Here is a 22,438-nt window from a genome sequence, read left to right on the forward strand (position 1 = left end):
TTAAAAAAAATTTAATAAATAACGTGCACAAAGAATGTTGTCACAAGGATTTAAAAACTCAAGGATTTTTCAATTTATCCGGAAATTTACAACCGATAAATTAGAGGGTCCTCGTGTTGTCGTGACTGGCTTGGGACTTGTTACTTGCTTGGGTGTAGGAGTCGAGAAAAGTTGGTCTCGATTATTGGATGGCCAGTGTGGAATTAAAAAACTTGATGAATGTTATTTTTATTATTAATACAAATTTTTACAGCATATAATCAAGTACCTGTGAGAATCGCTGGAACAGTTGATATGAACCATCAAGATTTTATCAGCTGGAAACGTTCGAAAACCTCAAATTCTGCAAAAACTCGTGGAATTGCATTTGCCTTGGAAGCCTCAAGGGAAGCAGTTGCCGACTCGGGATTGTTATTCGCTACTGAAGAAGAACAAATACGAGCAGGAGTATTTTTAGATTTGGGTTAATTTTAAGGTATCTATAGGAACTGGAATCGCTGGGCTCGAAGAACTTTTAAAGGGGGATCAAATGCTAAAAGAACACGGAATGTCCAAAATAAATCCATTTTTTATAACGAGAATTCTCAATAACACTGCAGCAGGTCACGTAAGTATAAATCATAATTTAAAGGTTTCTAATTTTTTCTATTTAAATAGGGCCCCAACCTTGCATTATCCACTGCCTGTTCAACTGGTACTCATTCGGTGGGTGAGGCTTTTCTTTCTATAAAAATGGGGGACGCTGATGTAATGGTATGTGGAGGAACGGAGTCCTCTATATCTCCTCTCACTGTTGGAGGGTTTTCAAGGGCAAAAGCACTTTGTACTGATTCGAACGATTCACCTGAGACCTCATCTCGTCCTTTTGATTCTTCTCGAAGTGGATTTGTTATGTCGGAAGGTTGTGGAATACTTGTTTTGGAACGATATGATCTCGCAATTAAAAGAGGAGCCAAGATATATGGTGAAATAATGGGATATGGAATGTCTGGTGATGGATATCACATTACTGCTCCTCTTCCTAATGGTGATGGGGGTTATCGGTGCATGAAACAAGCTTTGGAAACCGCTGGGATTACCCCTGATTATATCGGATTTGTCAATCCGCATGCTACCTCAACTCCATTGGGAGATAGAGCTGAGAATGCGGCGATTAGGCGACTTTTTGGAGATCATGCAGTTAATTTGCAGGTTGGAGCTAATAAGGGATCAATTGGACACTCTTTGGGAGGTGCAGGAGCAATTGAGTTGGCCTTCTCAATTAAATCAGCTGAGACTGGTTTGATTCCTCCGTCAATTAATTTAAACAATATGAATCCAATTGACGAATTTGTTCTCAATTACGTCCCAAACAAGATACAAAAATGGAAATATAGGCATAATGGGACTGGAAAATTGTTTGGTATCAAAAATTCTTTTGGATTTGGTGGCTGCAATGTCTCCATTGTTTTTAGTAGTTTTTAGTAGTTTAATGATTCTATTTATTTGTTCAGTTTTTCAATTCAATCAAAAATATTAATTTTATAGTGACCAAGACAGATTTTTAGATTGATATCGATATAAGATCGTTTCTTTAAAAATGTAGATATGCATCGTTTTTTAATATTTCTGAAAAACTTTCTAGTATTAATATAGTTAAATCTAGTAAATAACTACACGAATTAATTAAACATCATTATTCGATCGCACTCATGTCTACCTTAATATTTCATATTTTGCAAACTAACTGTCTCGAATTGAATGAAATATTTTTACAAACTAACAATAAATTTTATTTTATTTACCATCAAGATCAGTAAAAAATCAAACAAGAAGAAAAGAATTTAGCTTTAGAACTATTTTGGATCAGACATAGTATGTCCGTTCTTTATTTACAATTTACCATGATATTACGCAACTGTGTTGAATACAAGCTACGCAAGTAAATAATTTTTAATTTTACTGGTTTTGCGATTACTAACGCTGAAAATAAGAATATTGAAGAAAAAAAACCAAAAGCCCACGAAAATGTTCCCTAACGTATATTTATGGAAAATGTCGTCTGCCAATCTTTAAACAGTAGGAAATTTGGTATCCTGTGTGATTCTTGCTTTAACTACATCCATCTTGGCTCCATTTAAATGTGTCAGGCTTGTGACAGGGCCTTTCCAAACTGGCTTTGTGGTTGTTGCATAAACGTTGGAAAGAGTTTTAGAACTATTACTTCACCTATTCCTTATTTACCAATACCCACTTAGAAGAAATTTAATCGAAGCCCTAATGAGATTTTGACATATTTTTCCAAATACTGCTGCTTGGGACATGTCCAAATTAGAATTCCGAAGTATGTAAGATTTTTAGCCGCCGATAAACTTGTTCACTTTTAGACTGGGAAAAATGTTTTGCCCATTTGCAAACTCTCACCTGATTTATTGATTAAAAATTCCATTGTCACTTATTGGAATTCGTCCATTGAATCTATATTTGGCAGTGAGCATTCACTACCTGCCGACACTTTTTCAACCTCTGAAGCCAACCTTAGAAAGATAGTCTATCGCATTGAGGATTCGGAGTACTGACGGCTGATTTGCTGAGGTGAGTGAAAGTAATCTTAATTTGCTCCGCGATAAACATCCATCACGTCCTGTTCAATACGATCGATTTGTCAGCCTAAATACGCTTTTGTAAAGTCATAAAGGACGAGTTATTCCAGCTCAACTAGAACCCCTTGGGCTTATTTGTGAAAAAGGAAAACGCCCAAGTGGAGTTACGTTTTCCCTTTTCCTGAAGAGTGAATTTCTGCATGTACCGACACTTTCTCACAGTCGGTCTCTGACATAGGATCAGCAGGAAGGGTAACTAACACGAAATTTTATCACGTGCTCTAAGAAAAAAGAAAGTCTCACGAAGCCTGCGCTACTGAACTTTCCGACAAATCAACTGGTCTCGTTATCCATTAAATCTGTCAAAAAAACAAGTAGCAAACAAAAAATTAAGTCAATAAAAATTATTTTCGTTTTTTCTTTGATAGTTCAGAAAGAAATTTGATCTTTGTTTTATTTTTACACAAGTTTCTCCACTTGTCTTTGAGACTGACGTTGAGTCTGCCTCCAAAATCGTATCTTTTGTTTATAGCAGACCAGTTTCCCACTCCAAATTCCTTTACCCCTTGGAATAAAGCAACTTCCTCATCGAGGGTCCAATACTTTCGGGATTTGCATTGCACATCCTCCTTGTTAACAATTTGATTGTCAGAGGGCTCCAGAAGGTTACTCTTTACCAAATTTTTAAGGTTCTTACATTTTCGGACCAAACCGAAGTATCAGATTCATCATTAATTAAGCTATTGAGGACATTCGTTCTGTATATGGAGGTTGCTAAAAAACTCAATTCATTCTGGCTTAGTTGACTAAGTTATCAAAATTTAATAACATCACCGGAATTTTAGACATCTTAGGAAAAGTGTATCGTCGTTAATTGGAAGATTATTCTTTGATTATATCACAAAAATACCAAAAGTTCATATTTTTCGATAGAATTAGCGATTATATTGAAACTCTGAAATTATTAATCTTTTTAATACGCTGACGTTTTTGGCATCTGATTGTTGTAACTGACGAGCATGTCTTAATGTTTTGATTAGACATGCTTGATAAGGTTCAGTGTCCATATCTATTGACTCAACCAAATAGATTAGTAAATAAAAATTTTAAAAATATTTAATTTTCAAAAATAAAGCTTATCCTGGTTTAACATTTTTATATTTGAATTTTACAGATTTTCTGTTAGTTATCAAGAAAATTATTAAAAGAATAAATAACTCAAGTACAATTTTTTTAATTTATCTTGATGGATATTTTTTAAAAATTTAACGTAAATTGTATTGGTTATAAAACGATAGAACAAATCAAAAAAATGTTAGGTTTTATAAATCTGTTTGAGGATTTTTATTATTACATTCTGACAACTTGAATTGCAAAATTCTGTCGCTAAGAAGATCCTTGCATTTAAATAATAACAATAATCTCTAAAAATAATTTTAAATAAACCAACTTTAAGAAAATTCGTTTCTTTTAACTTATAGAAGTTATAGATAGTTGTTCCCACAATTGGGACTACTATAGTGCATGTGAGTAAATATCCCACTGCAGTCGCCCAAGCAGGGAAATAATAACCATCATATCCAACAGATGTGGAAAGCATTGTATTCATCACAAATACCGCCTAAAATATACGTTTTGTATATTATTAAAATATAATTTGAATAAAGTTGGTTAACATTTCATCTAAAAATGGAAATGTTTTGTAAATAAATTGTAAACCAACTTTAAAAAAAACTTAGTGATAAAATTAGATAAAAAGATTTAGTAAATTGATAATACCATTGTAAATACTGGAGTCACGAATGTGAAAATAAACTTCAAAATATTGCCCTGCCTTTTTAAATCTAGAATTTTTATTTCTTTTTGAATTCTGTCAAACCCTTCAAAATAAAATATCGAGCCATACCGTAAATCCATACCAAGGAAATTATTTCCAAAAATCCTGCCAGAATCAGAATTTGACTTACTGGAAAATAGTTGAAAATCTGAAAGACATACATCCCTCCCTGTTTTAAAGATCAGAAAAAATACATTTGTGACCATCGATAGTCCAACAAGAAATGATCCGATGCAGAGTAATAGGGTGATTACTTCCTTTCGATATTTTATGTTGAAACGACCTTCCAAGATATCTTCTATTGACAGGACACTTGTCTCAAGAGTAATGAACTAAAATTATTTTTTATTTCAGGGATACAGCGCTATCAAGTCCAATAAAAATCAGAGCTAAAAAGAAAAAAAATGACCAAAAATTTGCTCCGGTTAACTCGGCAAGAGCTCTGGGATAAGCTACAAATGCCAATCCAGGACCTAACGAGTGACGTAGCGTGGAAAACCTGAATCCGCAACTTGATCAATTAAGACGTTTTGACGCTGTGCCATAAACCCCAAAACCGGAAAGATCACAAATCCCGAAAGAATACTACAACAAGAGTTCATTATGGCGCAACGTATCGAATCGCTTTTAAATTTGATTTTTAATTTTTACTAATAAACGTTGGTGTCTATTTTATTGTGAGAAGCCAAAGCAGTAAGAACCCCCGAAGCCAGACCATATGAAAAAAATATTTGTCCACCCGCATCCGACCAAACCTAAAGTTATCACTTTCTTAATTCACCTCAAAGTTTGCTAATTTGCTCATGTCAACAGAAAGATAATATTTAATTCCTGTTAATGCTCCTTTAAGAGAGCAACTTTTTCCCAAAAGAATCACAATCATAATAAATGGGAGAAGTGCTGTAACGTACATTATCTACGATTTTGATAGACTGATACTTACCTTGCCTGATACTTTAATCCCTTTCCAAATAACGAAAAAACAGATTATGTAACCGAGAGCCAAACAGCCAACGAGTGGCCAATTGAGTGACCCGACATCATCAATGGTGGGAGTCAATCTCAGGACGTGATTTCTACTCACGTTAGCAATAATCGAGCAACCTAAAATATTCGTTCACTGGGTCAGTGTAATAAGAAGAGTTATAAACTACTAGAGAAAAGTTTGTCAGGCATCTATTTGTGGCCCATGCGGGATCGCAGTATGTCCATGGAAGTGGGTTGATCATAGATGCAAACATGTAGTATATTACCCAAGATAATATTTGGATAAGATAGATCCCCAAATATATGTTAACCATCAAAAATCCCAATCCGAGGCCTAAAAATCATGTCACATGTCAACCTTCAAATATTGGGCAAAATTGCCAAACTATATAGGGAGATCTTCGTGTCATTTGGCCAAGCAAACACTCAAAGTAAAACAAAGGAATTCCACAAAATATCGCTGACATAAAATAAGCAATTAGGAATGCTCCTAAATTGAGTTTGATATATATTTTCGTACCTCCACCATTTTTAAAGCATAAATACGGGAAACGCCAGACGTTTCCAAACCCAATGGATAGTCCCATGGCGCAGATCAGAAAGTCAAGTTTCCTGCTCCATGTTTCATGTTTGGTAGTTAGGTTATCGTCGTCAATATTCATTTTTCGTATTTGAATAATTCTACTTATATAACCGATTTGGTTAGCTAATGTAGCAATTATTGTGGTTTCAGACACAAATTAGTCGTTTTTTATTTAGAATAGTTTTCAATGATCTTTCTTAAAAAAATAAATTGTCAACACATTGCCTTCTCAACCTTAATTTGTTCATGTTCAGGAATTATTTTATATAAAATAAAAGCGGTTTTTTATAACCTAATTATCCATGTAATTTGAATATACAATTATTCTAGTGTTCGATTATTGAGCTGTGACTTCTGTGGTAACCACCTCAATACACACCTTTAATTTCTAAAACCTCCTTTGAACTCGATGGTTCGACGCTTCAATTTGTACTAGTTGCAAGGCAAAAAATTAAGGGATTCAACACATTTTAACGTTTCCATATGTAATCATGGTAAAGCATGTTAAATTGTCAATAGTCAGTCACTGTCCACTTTTATTATTAAAAAACTTCATATCCTCGAAATATAAGAATAATCCTTTTAATTTAAAAAAATTGTTCACATATTTTAGCCTTTTTGATGACTAGTGTACGTCAATCTGCAGTTTTCCAGCTGTTTAAGATCCATTTAAATGACTAAAGTTAATTTCAATTATTTGACAAATGGATATTTTTAATATGATATTGAAATTTAGATATTTGTGAAGCTTTCGAAAAATTTTGTTTTGAAATTGGCTTTTTCGAGATTTTACAAACACATAATGGAACGGAGTTTAAGAATAATTATCTCGATTCTTTCTGTCTTAAAAACAAAATCAAACATTTATTAATGACCAAATCATCCTTAATTACAAGTAACGATACAATATTTATCTGTTTCAGGGTATCGTGGAAACGTTTAACAAACTTTGACACGAATTTTGTCAAAGCTGATGGATGAGTGAGGAATCAACTAAAAACTGGATCCAATTTATTAAACAAAGTGCTTTTACATATAACTACGCTTACCACTTTATTATTCTGGAAATCTGGAACATTTATTGATTTCAATAATCAAAATCCGAGACAAAAAAAATTTTCACAGAAAAACAAGAAAATATTAACTAAAAAATTCCGATTATATTTTTGAACTGAATGAACTTTATCTAGAAATTTTTGATTTTTTGAAAAAATAAATGCACGGCATGTTCAATTTACAACTCAATAATGATTTGAAGATTTATTCTTTCGTTCGATCTCTTTCTTTAACCAAGTGGAATTCATTGTTGAAAATATTCTTTCTACAGGAGCAGTAGTGCTAGGTAGGCAAAAAACATATTCGATAATTTTGGTAAAATTTGGAATTTGATTTCCACATTACTCAATAATAATAAATATAATAATCCAGGACAAAATCCAGGACAAGCCTCCATTATCCGGGACGGATGGTATCCTACATATAACACAACTATTAATTTATCTATAAACGAAACACTATTGCAACGGGTAAATCAATGAACGACTGAGTGGAGGAAGTAGCCATCACGAGACATCAGAGGAACCTGTCGAGGACACGGACGCTGTATCCCGGCCTATGAATCTAGGCGGATCGGACGCAAAGAGGAGGAATCTGGAACCAAAATTATCATAAGATATTTCTCCACTTTAATTAATTTACTAATTTAAATTCAACTACGTATATGGATGGCTAAACAAAACACCATTAGAAAACTGAGGAGTTTCTGATATTAAAACTGTCATTCATGAGTATAAGTGTTTTTTTAATTTTTAAATTTTAAAAAAAGTGAAAGTTCGGATAATTTTTATCCACTCTCATCTGAGGATTTGGATGTAGAAAATATTTTAGACGTTTCAAATAAATTTTGTATAAAGTATGCTAGAAAACTTGAATCCTAAAAATTTTGTATTGAATTTTTTCCGCCGAATTTAAATTCGTAGTATTGTAAACGGATGAATAAAAAAATAAATCTTTATCAATAAAAATACGATTTTCCAATTGGGAATAATTGGTAGGTTTGAGTTTTAAAAGATCATAGGATAAATTTTCCACTTCAGTTAAACATATTTGAATCCCCGTATGGAGAATCAGCTGAAATTATTCAAATTTGTTAATACAATCGATTAGTGATTTATTTTATGAATATTTTGTTTATTTTTTTATTTAAACACCAAGACCACGGTAGAAACAGGACAAATAGTCACGTGATCCGGATGCACTCTACCAGGAACCTCATTCTCGCTCGGTGATCTTCCCACGAGACCACATAAAATCGAATCGGGCAGCTGATCGGTTTCGCGACGACATTGGTCGGCAATCTGGAGTTCTGCTTAATCAGATTCTCTAGAGAAGCCCGTCCGGAACGTTGAAGATAAATGTTCGCCAATACCGGTTGAGAACCGTTTTTCCATAATCCGGATAAACTTTGTTTTCTGTTTGCATTGTTATGTCTGCGTGTTGAGAGAAGCAGAGATGCATGTCGAGAATTACTCTTAGGCCTTCTGTTGAACACTATGGCCACATTATTTAACTGTCTTCTTTCCAAATTTTTTATTAGATGTGAAAAGGGACGTAGAGGACTTCGCATGGTTCACAACGAGCCAAACATAGAAGCTTAATTTTAATGAATTCTTTATTGTGACAATTATTAATTAAAAAGTCACTGTGACAGGGATTATGGTTGGTTGACAGGTAACATGTAACCACTATGGGATGGGTCTCAGCTTCTGAAAATAATGACATCCCATGTTGGCAGGCATTTAACTACTTCGTTTGTCTGTAATTATTATTGTATTCACATTTAATTAACAAAATCACTTCTAGTCATAAAGTTAGTTAGAATATTAAAAATTATACTTTATTCATTACGTTAGTTATGTTTTTAATAAATTAACTTGAAATTTTATATATCTTATTATATAGGTATTTTAGATAATCTAACAAATCTTCTTCATTGATTTGATCTGTCAGTACTTTATGTCCTTCGTTGGCTTTGATAAGTTTTTTTTTGTACTCAATCAAAGGAGGTATTATTGCTTGACTTAACTTTTTTTTAATAATTTTCCGTGTGGTTGCAGTTAAAGAATCAGCTTCTATTTTTGGATATATATTCTCAGCTTTTAAATTTGCTTTTGGTCTAATGAAGTATGAAATCCGTATCATTACCTAGAAGGTGATGGATCCATAAAATTCATATTGTTCAATCTATTGATCGCTTCGTCCAGTTCTTGTGATGATTTTTTATGCATATCTCTTTTACGTATATTTTTTTTGATTTCAATTATAGTGGCTTTTAAATTTTCTGGATCAATCTTCATATCAGTTAGCTTCACAATAAATTTCCGAATCGAAGCACGATTAGAGCTGATTAAATTCAAGTGTTTATCCCCGTTAGGGAAAAAATCATCGTCAGTTGAAAAATCTCTACTCGGAAATAATCGTGATGGAATACTAATACTGTTGCTTTTACTACAAGAAAAAGTGCTATCATTTCTGCTGTATTTTTTTTGAGAATATATAGAAGAGCGACAAAAATCTATACTTCCAAATCCAGAGTCTTTTCTTGGGACACTAAGAGTTTTCATTTTGACAGTTTCATTATCTTGTTGAATTTTTGGAAAATTTATCTGAATATTAGATTTATTTCCCTTTTAAATCAACATGCGAGTTTACCTTTGCTAGAGTTGCCTTTAAAACTTTTTTCCATTGATAGAGATTTTTGCTGTCAACATATTTTTTTTCTTCAATTTCTAATTCTCGGTCAATTTTCTGTTTTTCACGCTCAATGAGTTCTTTGATATGTAGCAAATCAACTTTTGACTGACGATCACGTGAAATACGCGAATTTACAACTAACCCAGCTCCTTCTATTTGTTCTTTTCTAGGTTTGATATTGATAAAATTTATGAAAGTTACAATTTATTCATCTAAAAATTTTGCATTTTTAAATTGTAATGACTTGAATTTATGTACAACTTAAAGTACATAATATTCGCAGTCTATTGTTTTTTTCCTTCTAGACGTCATAAAAAGTTCTTGTTTTCAATTATAAAAATTGATAAAAGTTTTTCTCTTTTGAAATTATTGCCGTTTCGTTTAAAGTTAATTCTTAATAAAAGAATTGAATTGGTATATAAATTTCTAAGATGAAGTTAGATTTTAGAGTATGTTCTTTACATTTTTCCACTTAGATTTGGTAACATTAGTTAATTTACCAATAAAAACATTTTTTACAAAGTATACGTAAACTGATAGCAATCTAATGTTAAGCTGTGTTGTTAGATCATTTTTCTAAATGATTGGAAATATGGTTTTTATATTTTATGACATCCTAAATTTTTTAACACTACCTGTTGAAATTTTTAATACTTCTCAGTTCCTACGAACATGAAAGCCCTCTTGTATTCACATAGACGAAGATATGATGCAATTGCGGAGACCACGGTCAAGAAGCACTTCCCCGGGCTTATTTGTTCTGTTTTTCGTGTTCCATTCGGGGAATTAAAAATATACTTAATTCATTTTAAAACAATTTTTAATGAAATTAGAGTATAATTTTTATTATACGTAGAAATGTTTAAGGAAATTAATTAAATAAAAATTGTTCAAATGTGATGAAGTCAAGGACGGAGTTTTGGCTTTGCACATGTTAAGTGACGCACTTGTCACACCAAGGTCGCATCTCATCAAAAAATGAGTTTTTTCATTTAGAAAAAGAGAAGTTTTTTATTATCAAATTAAAAATGCAGGGGTTCTCTGATTAGTTTGGTTATTGGCGGATAGCCAAGGGGATTAATTTCGATTATAACCAGGGGGACTTGCTCGGCCAGATACCGGTGCTCGCATGGGTCGCCGGAAACCCTTTCCATAAATGATCCGATGTGTCGGAGCAGGCTAAGAGATCCCTCTATTCCGGACTTTTCAACTGGCAGCTGGACAAACAGTGCTATTCCCACATCAGCATACTTCTTGCACTTTTTTTCTTCATCCCCTTCTGAACAATATGTGTATTCATTTGATGATAATAAAATTTATTGTAATTAAATATTGTAATATTTTACGTTTTGAAAGAAAATATCATAATAAAAATTTAAATTATAGTCGCTCTTACGTTTTCTAGTACGTATCTAAATCTTATTTTAAATATTTATCCAAGAGTAGATAATTAATATGAATTTTTTAGCTTTAGGTTCGGTGGTCATCCACCAGATTGAAAAATGTCTAATATTAATTCTCAGCAAAATGCTGCTGTGCCATTAAATAAAAATAATGAGAAACGAAAATGTTTTGTGACACAAAAACTAACATATAGCTGGAAATCGTTTCCATGGAAAACCAAATCCAGAACTTGAGGCACAATTTGGACCACAAAATTGGCGCAGGTTGAACATGTATATTATATATTTTAGCGACAAGCAGGCAACTCCAAGAAGGAACAAATATTCTTCTATTACTACTGAAATGCATTTATTCGCCAGGTTTTTGCCATTTTTGAAACCATTAGAGCCCAATTTATTATATTTCCTGAAACTAATTTGTCGACAGACATTAAAGATGGCAATAGGCCAGTTCCTTGGGGAGATATAATTGCCATCGTACGAGTGCCTAATTTATTATTTTAGCGAAAGTTTGTCAGTTCGTTCGACGTGTGCCCAGTCTGCCTCTCTGAGTTTAAATTACGTATAATTTGAAATAAAACATTTATTTTAGCACAAATAACAAAATGTGGACATATTTTTTGTTCAATTTGTATCTTCCGGCTTTTTAAATATGCCAAATTCACAAGGAACACGTGTCCTGTTTGTTATTCTCTTTTAAATCCTGCGGACATTAGAATGTTAGAAATAGTATTAAATAATTTATAGACTAAAATTCATTTATTTGAATGAGATCAAAGTTGGAAATCATATCGAAATGATGCTCATGAAGAGACTGAGGACCTCTCTTGTAACAATGCCTGCCAATTCTATTTTATCGAGCGACTATCTCCCTAAACTCAGCTGTGGTTGTTAAAATATAAATATAAAATTGTAGAAATTTTGCCTTTTTCGAGAATCATTGTGGCTGATGATTATTCGTCTGCAGAAAGAGAAATATTCAATCCATTTGTTGAAGAGATTTTGTCTTATTTGAGCGACAGCAATGAAGACGATTCTCTTTTTTTAAACCAAGTCCTTGGCTCATTAGAATCGTTTCGTTCTACGACAGTATATTTCACTGATGTAAGTAAATTGCAGCAATCACGACTTGCGAAATCATCTGACGCAACTAGGTTCGATTTTACTGTGAATCGTGACGAGGATTATGTTTATTTCTACCAATGTATGATGCCTAATTGAAAATATTTTAGCCGCTGACGGACAGAACATTTTTCTTAGTTCTTTTAACGTTCGCTGTTTATTGGATGATTACGACAGTTTGGAAAACTGTCCTCAAACATTGAACGCCCGTGTTGTAGCTATTGAGACCTTTATTTCCACAGAGGTAAGAATTGGCTTATTTAGTTTCTGTAGGAAAATAGGTCAAAATGGCGGTTTTTAAATCATTTGCCTCCTTCCTCTCAATATGCTTTTGTGGAAATTGATCTGAGTTATGAACTAAGTTGTCACGCCGTGGAAAACAATCGAGGTTTATATAAATTAGGTTTTTGATGTGATTAGAGGAGTTAGAGCAGAGAGCTCAGTCAAGGCGAGATAAGGTTATCAAAGAAGAAAAGGAAATGGCAAAATCTAAAATGAAAGCTGAACGTACATTTGAGAAAGAGCATGTTAGAATATCATCCTGTGTTTATGAATGTGATTTCAGTGATACATCGTTGTTTCCGTTTCTTCCTTTATCTGAGCCAATCCAACGACCAAAGCAATCCAGCAATAAGATCACCTACGCCCAAGTACAGCTTTATTTTTACAACTCCAAGGCGGTCGGAAATATTCCCAGTAGCACAGAAAATACTGTTTCAGATGGCGGCTTTCTTTATGACATGTGTTGCAGTGCCAAAAGTTGGTGTTGTGATTTGAATATTCTTAGAAAAAAACAAATCAAAGAAATGATTATTCAGTTGATTTGTTACTAATCTTTTTTTCAATTATTTGCATTTAATTTATGATGTTATTTATTGTATAAATAATTACTTTGTTAATGGATTTTATAATGATGTGTGATTGGTAAGAAATCAATGAATTGTCAAGGAATGGATTTTGTTAAAGTGCCATTACAGAGATTTACCACTGCTGTTAACTCGGATATGTGTCAAATAAATCGACAGGTTGAACGAATTAGACGCGTAGGTCCATTAATTTGCTCATTTATAAAGAATAGTTGGAGAATAATGAAGATTCTGACGAATATCACTGGGAAATTAATAATTTTAATCAAAGAATTTCTCATTTGAGAATTTGTATTCTGGAAATTGAAAAATGTCGTATGAAGCTCCACAGCGAGACAGAAATTGAACAATTCGACAAAATAGTTAATCCGCTGACAATTGAAGCTGTCGATTGCCTAAATAAATTCACCGTTTTTTTAAAAAAACGGTCACACGAGGATTACGATTTTGAGGTTTTTGAAGAATCTACGCAAAAATTGAAAAATATGTTGATAAGCGTGAATCAAACGTTCAAGACCTCACATGATAATCTACAAAATATTCAATGTCAATTCAACGAAGCTGAATTTAACTCAAAAATTGAAGATTCTACTTTTAAAAAAGTTTGTCATTTTGGAATGAGTGGTTTTTTAGACTAAAATGAATAAACTCGCACTTATATCCTCATTAGCTGGCGGTGCGGTTGGAGCCATTATAGGTGGACCAGTGGGCTGTGTGTTGGGCTTTAAATTTGGCTTGATTGCAGGAACCTCGTCAGGTCTGATAACATTTATAGCTGGTTTCGGGCTTCTATTTTGTACTTTAGGAGTAACTGCTGGTTCTAAACTTGATCTTAGTGATAAGAACAAATAGTTTATACAACATGTTAAAAATATATTAATTTGTTATTTTTTTAATAAAACTTGTTATTCAAAAGTATCTGACATGGTGTCCGAATTTTTGCAATCTATGTTAACTAAAGAAGACCCTAGAGCAGATTTAGCCGAGTTTATAGGTTAGAGCTTATTCTATTTATAACAAGTCACGTGTTTGAGCACAATTGTCTTTGAAAGGGGATTGTATAACCACGAAGAATTCGATATGATATTCCGATATGAAATGCCAATTCATTTTCCTGTCACGGAATATTTAAGATTTTATTTAAAACAATTATCAGATTCACTTTTCAGTAACTTTTATTGATCATCCTAGGCGTTCTGGTTGACAATTCTCTTTCTACTTTTTCAATTATTGTCAAGCTTCAAAACAACATTTATGAAACTTGGGATTTTGATATTTTTGGTTATCAGTATTTATCGAACTGCAGAAATCACTTCTGGAAGTCAAACAGCGTTTGAATCACGTGCACAAACAATTATCCGTCAAATAACCTCGTTTATTGCATGCCTACCTAAAATTAAATCTCAATGTACGCTAACGATAATATTAAAGGCACATTTGATACGATTTGGAATATAAAAAACCATAAACCTCAGATTATCAACGCAAATAAATTAATGAAACCCAAAAAAGAACTGAATTATTTGGATCTAAACAAAAATTGCCAAATAAATGAAATTTCTACTTCTTTACACAGATTGGTATTATCTGTAAAATATCAAAATAACTGAAATGTTTTTTTATTAGTAAATATGAGTTTTGTTATATCGGAAGTTCAAAGCTGACATCTAAAGCGGTTTCCCTTGCAATTTCTACAATATTTGCCAAATTTACGACCTAGAGAATACAAATGCATTTCTACCATTTTAGTAGCCACGTCCAAATCACTGCAGGGAAGAATTTTAAGTTGACTTTGATAAATCATGGACTGTGCCTCCTCCAATTTTGTACCCTGAAGACGGACTACAATCGGGACTTTGAGTTTAAGTCCAGACACTGCGTCGATAATTCCGCGGGCTATGACGTCACACCGCATAATCCCGCCAAATATATTAACCAAAACAGCTCTAACCTAGGAATATAAAAAAATTATACACCTGACTATCAGATGTGATTATTCTCAGGGCTTCCATTACTTGCTCGGCTGATGCTCCTCCTCCGATATCCAGGAAATTTGCTGCCTTTCCGTTGTGATAGCTGATAATATCCATGGTCGACATTGCTAATCCAGCACCGTTAACTGAGTAAATGACGGATATTGTGATACCAAGACAGCCAATGTTACCATCTAATCCAATATAGTTTATGTTGTGTTTTGCAGCCTCCTGTTCGCGGGTGTCCTGTTCACTTATATCACGATGAGCGAAAATATTTGTTTGTCTGAATTCTGAATTGTCATCAATCACCATTTTGCAGTCCATTGCATATACTTTAAATATAAATTAAAAAACACAATTTCCATTGATATCAAGACTAATGGGATTAATCTCCAGTAAAGTGCAGTCACATTCGTGGAACAAATTAGACAAATTCTTCACCATTGAAATTACCTAAATACACTTAAATAAGCTTACTTGGGGAATATGAGATTCGTCAAATTTCAAAAACGTGGCAATTTCATATGCGGTTATGTCATCCATGACACCCCGAGACCCCAATGGTCGTGTCATGAGAAGTTCGGGATAGTTTGCTGCCATTTCCTCAATATTAACGCCTCCTTCTGCACAAGCAATAGCAGTTGTGTTCTATAAATGAGATTTGGGTACTAACATTTGTTTTTCTGTTCAATAATATGGCAAAATAAGATTCTCTGCGTGAATAAAGACGCTGACAGACAATTATTTTTCTGCAAACAACACCTTTAGATCCCGTCTGTTTCGTAACTATAGTTTTTCCCAGCATTTGATCGCTTATGGCTTTAGCATCATCAGCACTAAGTAATATTCATTAAATAGATCGAACTTATAAACTGTTTTAACACCTCCACGCAGTCCGCTTGAGAAAAGTCCCCTTCCACGGCCACCTGCGAGGACTTGAGCCTTTATCACCACATCCTCTACTCCTGTCATTTCATCTAAATAAAAAGATTGAGAATAAATTGTGACGTAGTTTTATTGCAGCGTCATATGTTTCCTGGCATGTTTTTGCCATAATAAAATTTGGAACTGGGATTTGGTATTTTTTTAAAATTTCCATTGCGGAATATTCATGTAGAGAAAGATAACGTTTGTTGACTGAGTTTTTCTGTAAAGTTGATAATTAAATATTTTTATAACTTTAAATATTTGCGATGTGACTTGTTTTAAGCATCCCAACAGCATTTACTGATTAATTACTGTTTGTTCTACTTAAATAAAATATATAAAGTTTATTTATATAAAATTTAATCATTTATTTTTATTTTTTTATTAGTGATATAACATCATACAATATTTTATGACAAGGGGTTTTTTCTGGGTTATTCTCTTTATCACAAAGTAAATTATTCTTTATTTTATACGGCTAGTAGAAAAATTCACTTTTTATTAATAACTTTACTTTTTAATTGGGTTTTTTTATCTGTGCCTTTTTCCGGAATATACTTAATTCATTTATTGATATTATTAGCATCGATTTCTTCTGTTTTATTGTGGTTAGGCTTTAGTTTTTGATAAGATAAGAATTATGTTTTTGACCTTTATTTGAAGGTCTTGCCTTACTTTATGGGAACAAATATTATAAATTCTTAAGGATTTTTTAAGATTATCCAAGTGGTGGTATATAAATCCATTCATTTAACTTTCGATAATCGATTGTCATTTGTTCTATTTTTTTAATAATAATTGTTTTAATATTGATTTTTTAATTTATTATTAAAATCCTAATTTCATCCATGTTAGATCAAAGTTGCGATTTAGCCGATCTCAAAAAACAGGCCCACGAAATAATAAAAAAAATTAATCAATCAAAATCCGAAAATGTTCCATTAAAGGTATCAAAATTAAATCGGATTTTATATAGGCTCTTCTCGATGAAAATCGTAAATTTATCATGGACGAAAGAAAAAAGTTACAAATAAATCACACAAAGATCTATTCCCCCCAAAATCCCCACTTTAACTTCAAAACTCCAAAAAAAGTTTTTTTAAATCGAATTATTGACAAGTGCAAAGTAAAGACATCTTGGGGCGAAAAAATATCGATGCTTATCCGTGATATACCCTACATTGACTCAATTCCCCATACTTATTCTTGGGAGCCAATAAATAAGAATATTTTTGTAAAATATATTGGTTTTATTTTTGGTGGAAGACGAGTATATTTTGCAGAATATTCCTTATTTGGGGGAAGAAGAGGATCTTTTTACTAGCCAATTGATAAACGTTTACTACAATGGAAAGGTTTAATAGAAAATATTTATATTTTTAGATTCATGATACATCTGAACTCGAAACATTAGACGAACGTGATTTTAAGCTGATCGTAAAAGAAATTGAAGAATATGCAACTAAAAGCAGTAAAAATTAAAAAAGAAATAATCAGATTTGTCCAAGAAAGCTTCCTACGAGGCATTATGTTCTGTTTTTTCCCCAATCTTCTCTCCAGATGAGTTTAACCAGCGTTTTGAACGTATTTGCAATGATTCGTTGATCCCTGTAATATACCGATCTCACATGGAAAGGGTGTAATGACCGGAAACATAGACTGTGAGATGGAGAGTGAGCTGCCAAGTGACAAGGAAATGCATTCCTTTCACAGCCTTTTCTGCCGCCGTTGTTATAAATACGATTGTCCCTTTCACAGTTAGTACTAAATTAGAGTAGTCGCAATTAGCACATGAAAATCAGATTTTGGCCAATCGGACGACCCATGGAAGGGAAAAGGGTAATGCCAAGTGCAGTGGAGCCTGCAATGGTGCCTTGGTTTATCTAGCTTCTGATGATTTATACTCTTCTTCCTGGTCTCCGAGAGAAATGACACTTGTTAACATTCTTTTTGATGTTTTTGGCAACAATCCTTGTGCCATAACTCATCTTATGGGGACTAAAAAGTGCTGTGATGTATTTGATCTAAGTATATATGTCAGGTGACTCAATATATGGCTCGTTTTGAAGGATCTGCGAGACCAGTGACAAAATATGTTCCAAAAGCAATGAAAATAAGGAAAAGGCTCAAGTTAATATATTTCCCTTCATTGAATTTATAGAATTAACAACGTTCGTTTTCACTCAGCAATGTGTAAGACTCTCGGGAAATTAAGACAGGAAGTTTCAAACCACGTGCCTTGTTCTCATCCTGGCAAACCATGTGATCCAATCTCTTGTTCTTGTGCCAGCAGTTCCAATTTTTGTGAAAAATTTTGTGGATGTCAGTCCGATTGTTTGGAATTTATATTTTATTATCTACAAGGCAGCTACCGTTTTGCTGGATGCAAGTGTAGAGGAAATTGTTCCACCAAGCTGTGTCCCTGTTTTATCGCTCTGCGAGAGTGTGACCCTGATCTGTGCTTGTCTTGTGGGGCATCCATTATAAGTAAATATGATTACTCTAACATGATAGAGAACAACGAAGGGTGTTGTCGTAATGTGAACATTCAGAGATGTCTTAAAAAAAGGATTTTTATTGGTCGATCGACAGTTGCAGGCTGGGGAGTATTTTTGGGTGAGAAAGTAGAGAAGGATGACTTTATTTCTGAATATTGTGGGGAGGTGATGTATAATAGATTATTAAAGCTTATCACCCAAGATGAGGCTGACCGTCGTGGCCCCTTATATGATAAGTATAAGTCAAGTTTCCTCTTCAACCTCAATAAGGGTAAAATGGAAAATAATCAAGACTAGATTACGTGGTTGATGCTACAAGGAAAGGAAATATAGTTCGTTTTGCAAATCACTCTTTTCGTCCTAATTGTTATGCTAAAATTCTATTTGTGAACGGGGATTATAGAATTGGAATTTTTGCCAAAGAGAGTATATCCGTAAGGGAGGAGATATTTTTTGATTATTGGTAGGAGTATAGTTTTGCTACCTTTTAGTTATAGTAACGGCGACCACTTCAATTACATTGGATTGGAGAGATCCACCAATAGATTTACTTGTTGAATATTCAATAAATGTTATGTTTGTTTTTATTATTTGAGCTTCGTGTTTAAGCCTAGGGAAACTGAAGGATTATAAATACATGTGAAAAAAATAGTGGAAACAATAAAAATTAGTTTTTAATAAAAAAATATAGATAAAAATTTTGACAAAATAATTGTAACATTATAAAAAATAGTCTGAGGGAAATAAAAGTTACAAAATTAATAGCGTGTGCTCTTTCCTTTGTGTTATTAAACATTTTAAACTCAATTCTTTTATTTAAAATGATATTTTTGGATTTTGTTTTATTTTTAATGTAATTTTTATCTAAGAGTGGAAATAGTTTTCATGAGTTTATTTTCCACTTGTTTCGTTTTAGTCGAATGCGTAACCTAAGTTGTTGCTGATCACAGTATTATAGAGAAGAAAGTTAAATTGACGCAATTGAATTAATTGTGATGTGATATGGTCTATACTTACTTTATATCTATTTATTAGATTTTTATAATAAATTTATATTTAAATGTAATAAATTTGTTTAAATTAAAATTTGAACGTGTGACGTTAGTGCTAACGACTAAAAGTGCGTTTGCTATTAATCAATCTACTTTTAATTCATAAAATTCTAAAACAAAATAACTGTATAGGTTATTTATGGATTTTTTGGAAGTGAAGGAACGTAATTCTGGCGTAGTTTACTTATCGTCCATTCCCACAGGAATGCGTGTAACCGACCTCCGAGGTGTTTTAGGGGAATATGGAGAATTGGGACGAGTCTATCTTCATCCTAAAGGTACATTCTTATCAGAACACAACCAGGGAATAACCACAAGAAAAAACGAAGGGAATACGATGAAGGTTGGGTTGAATTTATGGATAAAACCGTCGCTAAACAAGTTGTTAAAGAAATAAACAATACTCCAGTTCGTGCAAAGAAGAAATACAAATGGTAGATTGCTATTTCACTGAATTGAGCAGGAGTGGAGATTTGTGGGCCATGAGGTATCTTCCGAAGTTCAAATGGACTTATTTGACTGAGCAAATGGCCCATCAGAGTGCAAAGAGAGAAGATATAATGAGAATGGATATTTCCAAAGTAAAGCGTGAAGCTTCTGATTTTTTTGACAACGTTGGAATGAGCAAAATTTTACGAAATCTTCAAAAATCTGATTCACTGCGTTTTCCTCCTATCAAAAGAGATTTTCCGCAACGAAAGACTGAGGATGAAATTATCAGCGTTAAGGGGAATAAACCTAAGCTTCCAGTTTCAATGTTACTTTTTACTGGTGGTTGTTGTACCGATAAATCATAATGTTAAACATTTTTAATTTTTTGATACCTCTGTGACAAGTTTATGAAAAATAATTTTTCTTTGTTTCAGACATATTTAGAATAACTTATTTTAGATTTAGTAATATTGTGCATTAGTAAGAAAAGGCCAAGTTCGTCACAGAGCTCTGGAATAAACTTATTAGGTTTTTTACTGTTTCAACAAGTTTTTCGATAAAATTGAAATAATGACCGTTCCTGTTTCGGACGGCATTTTTACTGTTTTAATGATGTAAAAATTAATGCGTGGTATTTTTAATAACAAGTCTAATTGTGATAACAAAAATAAATAGTTAGTTTTAGCGCTCTTTTGCGTAGCCCACAAGGGTTTCGCTTGAGCCATGCACTTTAGCCATTTTCGCTCAGTGAATGAGGTTCTTGGTCTTCCTCGGAATCTATTATTTCCAATGCAAAAACAAGTCTAAGAATGTCCAAATAGTCTCCATCTCGGTAAATCACTTCCATGCTGATTGGTCTAGATTACATAGAATATATAGTTTTTTGTTTGAAATTTGTCTTGGTCAGAAGATTCTTTAGTATTTTTGACATATTGAAGTAAGCCATCTGTGACTCCATACGACATCTGAGGTAGACCTTTTACTTCTGAACCCACATTGACTTTGGGAAAGGTGTTTTTCCTCGAGCTCTCGTATATAGTTGAGCACTATGATCGATAAAATTTTTTTTCTGATAGTTGACAGTAAGATATTCGGTCTTAATCCATCCAGTGACTCTTCTTTCTTCCTGGTTTGTGTATTGTGATCAAGATTCCATGTCCCAACTGAAGGGAACAGTAAAGTTCTAATGACTTGTTCAATCTATTTCCAACAATAACCGGGGTATGTTTTACCAACTCGCCCGGTATATCATTAAGGCCAGCTGATCAATTGCTTTTAAGATGTATGAATGAGTTTGTATTTTTTATTACTGTAAATTTGTTTATAAGATGCATTGGATTTTCAATAAATTTGGGTATATTTATCCCAGCTGATTTAAACTGGGTCTCAAAGTGTTTGACAATATAGCTTTCTTTATTCTTTGGGGTTTGTAGCTAATGCCCTATGTTGTCGCATATTTTTAATGGCTTTTTCGCAGTGTCACGTTTAAGTAATTTGACAGCAGCAAAAATTTTTTTCCATATTGACTGTTTTCAACTTTAGGCGCTTTATCATATAGGTATTTGTGCCAGAGGTCGTTTGACCTTTTTCTTATTAAATTTGATAATTAACACTTTGTTTTGAATATACTTCTATTCAAATTCTAAATTCCGAGTTTCAAGCGTATTTCCTTTTGTTGCTCAGACAGTTTTCTGATTACGGGGTCATAAATAATACTTATATTTTGTGGAATTCTTTTGTATCCAACAATCATCATAGCCGACTGTTTTAATGTATTTAGAACCTCTACAAGATCAATGGAAAGGACCTTTCCAAGATAAGTTTCAAAAACACATAGACATTTAGAGACATTTGCTGCTATCTCTTTTGCCAAATTTCAAAAGTTGACATTTCCACCGCCAAACGTCTATTTAGAGACGTACTTTTTCTCTTCACAACCCACATCTCAGAATATCGTTTAGGATTCAATCTGGAGACTGTTGATTTGTGGTTACTGTCAGTTATAGTTCCTCCATAGCTCCTAGATTGCATCACAGCAACACGGTCATAAACTGTCCAAATTTCATACACACTTTTTTTAATCTGACACGTTTTATAATGATTACTATTTTTGACAGCTTTTACAACTTTTACAATGAAATCGTGTATTTTTTTAACCTATTTTATATTAATTATTTTCATGAATTTCAAATAAATATCATTGAAACTGCACTTTCATTGAAAAATGTCAAATTTTATGTGGAAAAAACTGATGGGACTATTAAATAGTGGATTTTTTATGCAATAAGATATAGACCGTAATTTCAATAAAATTTATTAATAGATTCTTATTATTTCATTTTTGCTCGTTATTAAAATTATTATGACGATGAGAAAAGAGCATTCTTTAGACCTAAAACAACGAGTTTTAACGGCCTACC

General features: G+C 32.9%; 4 protein-coding genes and 2 long non-coding RNA genes across 6 annotated transcripts; 4 read left to right on the forward strand and 2 right to left on the reverse strand.

The window, feature by feature from the left end:
- Positions 1–547: 547 nt before the first annotated feature.
- Positions 548–1,464, forward strand: LOC115227179 (3-oxoacyl-[acyl-carrier-protein] synthase, mitochondrial-like). Its single transcript, XM_036498556.1, has 2 exons — positions 548–607; positions 658–1,464. Exons 1-2 carry the CDS (start codon positions 548–550, stop codon positions 1,462–1,464), a joined length of 867 nt encoding a protein of 288 aa, XP_036354449.1.
- An 11,717-nt stretch (positions 1,465–13,181) lies between these two features.
- LOC115227180 lies at positions 13,182–14,502 on the forward strand. Its single transcript, XM_029798093.1, has 5 exons — positions 13,182–13,310; positions 13,346–13,735; positions 13,767–13,890; positions 14,050–14,127; positions 14,423–14,502. The coding sequence occupies exons 1-5, from the start codon at positions 13,203–13,205 to the stop codon at positions 14,500–14,502; spliced, it is 780 nt and encodes a 259-aa protein (XP_029653953.1). The 5' UTR covers positions 13,182–13,202.
- Positions 14,503–15,079: 577 nt separating this feature from the next.
- On the reverse strand, positions 15,080–15,709 carry LOC115227181 (succinate--CoA ligase [ADP-forming] subunit beta-like). The gene is made up of 2 exons (XM_029798094.1): positions 15,571–15,709; positions 15,080–15,441 (listed from the first exon to the last, which is right to left on the reverse strand). Exons 1-2 carry the CDS (start codon positions 15,707–15,709, stop codon positions 15,080–15,082), a joined length of 501 nt encoding a protein of 166 aa, XP_029653954.1.
- Positions 15,710–15,979: 270 nt separating this feature from the next.
- On the reverse strand, positions 15,980–16,338 carry LOC115227211. The gene is made up of 3 exons (XR_003883087.1): positions 16,289–16,338; positions 16,118–16,256; positions 15,980–16,086 (listed from the first exon to the last, which is right to left on the reverse strand). It is a non-coding gene; the product is annotated as an uncharacterized LOC115227211 (long non-coding RNA).
- Positions 16,339–18,086: 1,748 nt separating this feature from the next.
- LOC115227203 lies at positions 18,087–18,498 on the forward strand. Its single transcript, XR_003883081.1, has 3 exons — positions 18,087–18,166; positions 18,198–18,370; positions 18,401–18,498. It is a non-coding gene; the product is annotated as an uncharacterized LOC115227203 (long non-coding RNA).
- Positions 18,499–18,543: 45 nt separating this feature from the next.
- LOC115227182 (pre-rRNA-processing protein esf2-like) lies at positions 18,544–20,383 on the forward strand. The gene is made up of 3 exons (XM_029798095.1): positions 18,544–18,770; positions 19,865–20,020; positions 20,053–20,383. The coding sequence occupies exons 1-3, from the start codon at positions 18,544–18,546 to the stop codon at positions 20,381–20,383; spliced, it is 714 nt and encodes a 237-aa protein (XP_029653955.1).
- Positions 20,384–22,438: the final 2,055 nt, after the last annotated feature.

Source organism: Octopus sinensis, unplaced genomic scaffold (genome assembly GCF_006345805.1).
Source record: "Octopus sinensis unplaced genomic scaffold, ASM634580v1 Contig02042, whole genome shotgun sequence".
Lineage (NCBI taxonomy): Eukaryota > Metazoa > Mollusca > Cephalopoda > Octopoda > Octopodidae > Octopus > Octopus sinensis.

Excerpts from the sequence above, each read along its gene's own strand:
- LOC115227179 (XM_036498556.1), top strand. The coding sequence starts at position 548 with ATGTCCAAAATAAATCCATTTTTTATAACGAGAATTCTCAATAACACT. Across the intron at positions 608-657 it reads ATAACACTGCAGCAGGTCAC|GGCCCCAACCTTGCATTATC; the intron begins GTAAGTATAAAT and ends CTATTTAAATAG.
- LOC115227180 (XM_029798093.1), top strand. The coding sequence starts at position 13,203 with ATGAATTGTCAAGGAATGGATTTTGTTAAAGTGCCATTACAGAGATTT. Across the intron at positions 13,311-13,345 it reads AGGTTGAACGAATTAGACGC|TTGGAGAATAATGAAGATTC; the intron begins GTAGGTCCATTA and ends TATAAAGAATAG. Across the intron at positions 14,128-14,422 it reads AGATTTAGCCGAGTTTATAG|TATTTATCGAACTGCAGAAA; the intron begins GTTAGAGCTTAT and ends TTTGGTTATCAG.
- LOC115227181 (XM_029798094.1), bottom strand. The coding sequence starts at position 15,709 with ATGGCAGCAAACTATCCCGAACTTCTCATGACACGACCATTGGGGTCT. Across the intron at positions 15,442-15,570 it reads CCAAGTAAGCTTATTTAAGT|TATATGCAATGGACTGCAAA; the intron begins GTATTTAGGTAA and ends TTATATTTAAAG.
- LOC115227182 (XM_029798095.1), top strand. The coding sequence starts at position 18,544 with ATGATAGAGAACAACGAAGGGTGTTGTCGTAATGTGAACATTCAGAGA. Across the intron at positions 18,771-19,864 it reads CGTGGCCCCTTATATGATAA|GTACATTCTTATCAGAACAC; the intron begins GTATAAGTCAAG and ends TTCATCCTAAAG. Across the intron at positions 20,021-20,052 it reads GCAAAGAAGAAATACAAATG|TGGAGATTTGTGGGCCATGA; the intron begins GTAGATTGCTAT and ends ATTGAGCAGGAG.